A 7,203-nucleotide genomic window follows, 5' to 3' on the forward strand; every position below is an offset into this window, starting at 1 on the left:
TTTTTACATGATTATGCATATGTGGATGTGATATTGATGACTTGCAAGTCGGGTATGACGATACCCTACAACATGTGATTGAATAAGATGAAATTTGAATGCACTGATTTTACATGAGAAAGGTGGATGTCCGAAGAAGGCATTTGAGACACAAGGGCTCATCACTGGAATAACGTGTTTGCCGACACGGAATATTGGTACCAGGCTAAGTGATCTTGTGTACTTGACTTCATGTCATTACCAAATTGGGATTATAGGTAGGATTCTGAGCCAAGTGATCTTGGGCACTACTATTGGGTCGAGACACCATGCTGTGTGGTCTTGAGTGTCTCTCCCTCACTTATACTCTAATCTCGGCGGCAACCGGGTTTGACAGTTGGCGTAAATTATGTAGGGTATTCGACCTAACTCAGTTGCATTTCATTATTGTTGAGAAAAACTATTGCATTACACCCATGTGTTTTCAAATGATTTGATACGAAATTGCTTTATAATGGCTCTCAACTATATCTTGTAAAAATATTATGTTTTGCTTTGATATCTCTGCGTGTCAGTACTTTTGTGCTGACCCCCTCCCCTCTCCATCCTCTCAGGCTCAGAGGCCCAATCTAGGGCTCAAGAGAATCAGTAGATCATTCAGACAGAGTTGAAGAGACAAGTGGTGAGCCTTCTATGTTTCGGAAGGTCTTGTGTCCTGCAGTCCTTTAATCATTTATTAGTTTTGGGTCTACTGGGGGCCTTGTCCCAGTTTTCAGATAGTTACTTGTTTCAGTCATGTAGTAGAGATTTCGCAGACGATTTTCGAGACGTTGATTGAGATTGTGGGACATTATTCCTCATTATTGTTTTCATATGATTCTTGACCATGTTTCCGTTATACTTGTATTTCTTCTGCATTACTTTGATCATATAAATTAGGTGCATGATTACCAGATAGATAGGGGCGTTTCGGACCTCCATGGTTCGAAATGCTCGTCACGGTCAGGCCCTGGTTCGGGTCGTGACATAAGTTCAAACAAAGTTACACAGCCAGCAACTCAATTTAAAAAATACATTTACACTACATTTCCTTAAAGTAAAATATCTTTTCAAATATACATTTATACTATAGAATTCCGACAACAAAGCAAAAATACATATACAGTGTTAACATTAAGTAAATAAAAAATACATATGCAGCAGATATTTTATACTTTTGTATGAGTTCATAGAATATCATCAAATTCAACAGATACATTCGATCATTCATTTATCTAGTATTTCAGAAAATAATTGAATCAACTTCAATTCGAAAGTTGTTTACAATTTGTTCTACTGTTAAAACAATTAAAATAACAACAATCGATCCTCAAAACAATATTCGAATACTGATTTTTTCCCATTAAAACAACTTTAAAGCTGAAATTTGCAATAAATACTTAAATTCCAATTTTACTGCTGCCTTAAATCTAACTCGAATTTGTTTTTAAATTTTATCACATACAAATTAAAGTCGATGACCAAAACTTGATAGGCACATCAATAATGGTTAAAAAAAATGAACTGAATAACAATAATGATTATGTACCCTAAACAGTAGTAATAGTTGAATTTTCAACTGACAGTTGAATTCAAACAAATGAAACAGGTGCATCAACAATTGAATTTGATTCAATCAAATTATTGCGTCGTTTTACAATTGCTGTTGATTTCGAAGAAGAATCAGTCCAATTTGATTCAGCAACACCAATGCTTGAATTTCCAAAATAGGGTAAGTTTAGAACAAATTGTTAAGAAAAGATGCAGTTGTTAATGGGGAAAAATTAAAATTTGAATTCTCAAGTGATAACGGATGTCACGTTTTTTAAGAGTTTTAAATGGAAAAGGAATCTACATAATTACTTGATTGGTAATTATACCTTAGATAGCTCAACTAATTTCAATTAATTAAGTGCAGAATTTTTTTTGTACATGTATTTTTCCAGCAATATTTTTAAAAAATACAAAATATAAGTTGTTATAAAATGTAACTATCAAACTGTTGCTATAAAACTAATAATTAGGCTCTTAAGTATGCTATATCTGAATTTTGACCTTTTTAGATTCACCTTTTTAATTCGTCTTTACTGTGTGAGTTGAACACTCCAACTTATAAAATAGTACATCTCCAAATTTGTGTGTCACGATAGCATCTGGCATCTACAAATATAGTAAGAATCAGTTAGAGTATTTTATTATCAGTTGAGATCAAGTTAAGATATCTAGATATAGATTTTTAAATTGAAGTATTTACTTGCCTAAATACTTTGGCTAGCTAGTAAGAAAATGGACGAAGTTCTAGGACATGAAATTATTTCAAAATTTTGTTTTTTGTTCCTTTTCTCCAAGTTGAATAATTTTAAACCGTCATATGCAATTTTAAAATGTTTCGTGTATGTATGTGTAGGTATTTTCAACTTTTTCTATAACTGGCCACTGTCGTACACCTTTGAATGACGAAGCAAATTAGCTTACATTAAATATGCACGAAAAATTAGTCTAAGCTGCCTCCACTGTGCGATTTTTTTTTCTATAAATGTTCTATACAAAGTACTACTTAAGAAATTTAACCATAAGATATTCAAAATCTACTAAGAAATGGATCCATCATTTAAACTTGATATTTATAAAATTTATTCATCATTGAACTCACTGACCCGATTAATTTATATTTTCGAAGACTCATACCTAAAATTTTTAATTTAGAATAAAGAAATCTCATTCCTGATGATCACATCTTGATAGGAAATATAATTAAAAAAACTGTCTATTCAATCACATGATGTATGCAACTAATCCTCTAAAATCTTAATTAAATTGCAAATCAAGATCTGAGGACACAGTGAATTCCAATTACACTACATCATAAAGAGACAACTTGTCAAATATAGTAATTTCTTTTTTAATTTGAAATTGCCATTCATACTATATATCAGCCTCTTCTTTTTGACACATAATAATGTTGTCTTCTTATGGACGTGTACACCAACATATATAATTTTTTACCTTTCAACTTTAGCCGCCGATTGGAATTGTCAAACTCATCCAACAAGCTACAGTATTACTATTTTGTTTTTTCCAACGATATATCATGTCTTCGGTTTATGTTACTTATTATCTCTATATGTATACATATAGAGGACATTACCTCCACAATAGTTCCAAATCATATAGTACAAGTGATATTAATTTCTCTGTATAATAAACATGTCTTTTGTTATGCTCAAGAATCTCTTGCTCTCCCCTCTCCGTAATTCCATCCACAAAGATTTCCGAAATGTCTTTGACAGAATGACTCTCCTCGACAAATTATTCTTTCTGGTAAAGAAAAGTTCGATTCAATGCTTTATTTTATATGTCCTAATTGATCCTGATTCAACATTTAGAAGTATAAATTGTTTTGACTGTTGTCTACCTAGCTAATAGCGTGAGATGCATGCAGATTGTTCATTTTATTGATAAGCATAACTTTTGGCACCGGCTACCTGTGTTCTTTGGGCTACTTTATCTCGGAGCGCGGCGGCATCTTCACCAGCAATATAATTTGATCAACGTTGGTAGAACACCTACCGGGGTCCGATCAAATCCTGGGGATTACCCTTATAGAACTGCTGATGGAAAATACAATGACCCTTTCAATGAAGGTGCAGGCAGTCAATTTTCGTTCTTTGGTAGGAATATGATGCCTGTTGATCAACATAATAAGGTACTATATAACTGCATAGAGTTAGCTAGCTTTTAGGTAACTTATTGCTAAAATATTACGTAAGTAACTTGTTATGATCTTTTCATCTTCTAAAATAAAGAATGAAATGCCAGTTAAAGAAGCCAGATCCAATGGTAGTAGCAACGAAGCTGCTAGCACGTAGAAAATTCGTGGACACAGGAAAACAATTTAATATAATAGCAGCCTCTTGGATACAGTTTATGGTTCATGATTGGATCGATCATTTGGAGGACACAGAGCAGGTCAGCCTACTTGTTTTTATTTTTGAAGCCCTTTTTCAGAAGCAATTTGATAAGTAATGAAACATTTTTACATTGATCTTAGTAGCTTAGCTGATTGGTTATCTGAACTTTCAACTTTCTCATGAGATTAGTTTTGATTCTCATCTTATAATCCCCTCCCTTGTTTTCCCTTCCCCTACCCCTAATTAATCTAATAATAAAATGTTTTCGTTCAATTTGTGAAAATTTTGTGCACAGATTGAGCTAAGGGCACCTAAAGAAGTTGCAAGTGAGTGTCCTCTCAAGTCCTTTAAGTTTTACAAGTCCAAGCAAACTCCTACGGACTTTTATGAAATCAAAACTGGTCACTTGAACAACCGTACTCCCTGGTGGTAAGATCTCTAAGATTTCATTCTACAATCATGAGTGAATACAATTTCACTCCTTTCGGTTCTAAATAAGTGGTTGTTTTAGGGGAAAAAAAAAAGGAGGGATATATGGGTAATTGAGTTTTTCATATGTATTCCAGTCTTGGCCTTATTTATTTATTTTCGTCTCATATACATACATACATGTTGTATATGAAGGGATGGAAGTGTAATTTACGGTAGCAACGCCAAGGTTTTACAGAAAGTGAGAACATATGAAGACGGAAAGCTGAAACTATCAGAAGATGGGCTCATCCAAGAAGATGAAAATGGTAAAATCATCTCTGGTGATGTTCGCAACACTTGGGCTGGACTTTTGGCGCTACAAGCTCTCTTTGTTCAAGAGCACAATGCTGTTTGTGACACTTTGAAGGTACTACTGTCTACTAGTCAATATATATATATATATATATATATATATATATTAACATTTGACTTCTAGTAACACAAACAATAAGATAGGTTGTTATTTGTTACAACACATTAAATAGAGCCCGCCCGACCCGTAAATTGTTAGGGTTGGACTATATTTTTGCAGAACAAAGCTTTTCACCCGTATAAGCCCGTTGGCCTGTATGCAGGGTTACAGGAGAAAGGAGGGGAGAAAAATTTGTTTAGACTCGCTAAGGCTAGGGAGAGGAAGGGTCGTGACCTCGATCAGGTGAGGTGCATTAAGGGGGAGGACGGTAGAGTGTTAGTGGAGGACGGCCACATTAAGAAGAGATGACAGTCGTATTTTCATAGGCTCTTGAATGACGAAGGGGATAGAGCTATTGTGTTAGGGGAACTGGATCACTCAGAGGAGTGTCGGGATTTTAGCTATTGCAGATGTTTTAAGGTAGAAGAGGTTAGACAGGCTGTCCGCAGGATGCGAAGGGGTAGGGCGACGGGGCCGGATGAGATACCGGTGGAGTTTTGGAAGTTCGTTGGAGAGGCTGGTGTAAGGTGGTTGACTGGATTGTTTAATGAAATCTTCAGGACGGCAAAGATGCCCGAGGCGTGGAGGTGGAGTACCATGGTCCCTCTCTATAAGAATAAGGGGGACATTCAGAGTTGCAATAACTATAGGGGATTAAGTTATTGAGTTACTCTATGAAGATTTGGGAGAGAGTGGTCGAGGTGAGGCTGAGACGGATAGTGTCTATTTCGAAAAATCAGTTCGGATTTATGCCCGGCCGCTCGACGACGGAGGCAATCCACCTGGTGCGGAGGTTGGTAGAGCAGTATAGGGAGAGGAAGAAGGATCTGCACATGGTGTTTATCGACCTGGAGAAGGCATACGACAAAGTCCCTAGGGAGGTGCTTGGAGGTGAGTGGAGTACCGCTGGCATATACCAGAGTAATTAAGGATATGTATGATGGAGCGAAAACCCAGGTGAGGACGGCGGGAGGAGACTCAGAGCATTTCACTGTCCTGACAGGATTGCATCAGGGATCTACTCTTAGTCCCTTTTTGTTTGCGTTGGTGATGGATGTGTTGACGCGGCGCATTCAAGGGGAGGTGCCGTGGTGTATGCTTTTTGCAGACGATGTAGTTCTGATAGATGAGACTCGAGGGGGTGTGAATGACAAATTAGAGGTGTGGAGGCAAACTCTTGAGTCTAAAGGGTTCAGGGTGAGCAGAAGCAAGACAGAGTATGTGGAATGCAAGTTTAATGACGTGAGGCGGGAGAATGAGGTAGTAGTGAAGCTGAAAGCACAGGAGGTATGTAAGAGGGATAAGTTCAAGTATCTTGGGTCCGTGATCCAGAGTAACAGTGAGATTGACGAGGATGTCTCGCACCGTATTGGGGCGGGATGGATGAAGTGGAAACTCGCGTCGGGGGTGCTGTGTGATAAAAAGGTGCCGCCCAAGCTTAAAGGCAAATTCTACAGGGTGGTAGTCCGTCCGGCCTTGTTGTATGGAGCGGAGTGTTGGCCAGTTAAGAACTCCCACATCCAAAAAATGAAGGTGGCAGAAATGCGGATGTTGCGCTGGATGTGTGGACTGACTAGAGGGGATAGAGTTCGGAATGAGACTATCCGGGAGAAGGTTGGTGTGACTTCAGTGGAGTGCAAGATGCGGGAAGCACGATTGAGATGGTTCGGACACGTGAAGAGGAGGGGCATGGATGCCCCGGTCCGTAAGTGTGAGAGGCTAGCGTTGGATGGTTTTAGGCGGGGTAGGGGTAGGCCGAAGAAGTACTGGGGTGAGGTGATTAGGCGGAACATGGAACAGTTACAGCTCACCGAGGACATGACCCTAGATAGGAAGGTCTGGAGGGCGCGAATTTCGGCAGAGGATTAGGGCCAGTTTGGGTCGCTAGTGTAGGGAATTACTTGGTGGGGGTTTTATTCCTGCTATGGTTCCGTGTTCCGTGTTCCATGTTTTATTACGAATCTGTGTGCTTTCCTCTGCTTTCCTCTGTTTTATATTACTTATGGGTGCCGTATTTATGTTATGTAATCTGCTTCTGTGCTTTACTATGTGTTTGTGTGGTATCTCGTGCCTTGAGCCGGGGGTCTATCGAAAACAGCCTTTCTACTTCATCAGAGGTAGAGGTATGGACTGCGTACATCTTACCCCCCAGACCCCACTAGGTGGGAATACACTGGGTTTGTTGTTGTTGTTGTTGTTGTTGAAGTCCGTTGGCCTGAAAAGCTTGATCAACATGGGTTGGATTGACCCGTGGGCCAAATAAAAAATGATTAAAAAATAGAATAGAGTACTAAGAATAAAAAAAAAAAAAGAATTCAAACTCAAAGTCTATTTGAACCATCATAGATATTTAAATATGAAATGTTTTATAAAATATATAAATAATTAAAA

The 7,203-nt window shown here is 37.9% G+C and overlaps 1 protein-coding gene across 1 annotated transcript; it reads left to right on the plus strand.

Annotated features, from left to right (window-relative positions):
- Window positions 1-3,046: 3,046 nt before the first annotated feature.
- On the plus strand, window positions 3,047-4,767 carry LOC124896124 (alpha-dioxygenase 1-like; the record flags this gene model as incomplete). The annotated part of the gene is given in 5 exon segments (XM_047407577.1): window positions 3,047-3,339; window positions 3,461-3,724; window positions 3,838-3,987; window positions 4,225-4,358; window positions 4,554-4,767. Coding segments are annotated over 5 exon segments (876 nt in total), but the record flags the coding sequence as incomplete, so codon positions are not given.
- Between the last annotated feature and the right edge of the window lie 2,436 nt (window positions 4,768-7,203).

This window comes from Capsicum annuum, chromosome 2 (genome assembly GCF_002878395.1).
Source record: "Capsicum annuum cultivar UCD-10X-F1 chromosome 2, UCD10Xv1.1, whole genome shotgun sequence".
Taxonomy (NCBI): Eukaryota; Viridiplantae; Streptophyta; class Magnoliopsida; order Solanales; family Solanaceae; genus Capsicum; species Capsicum annuum.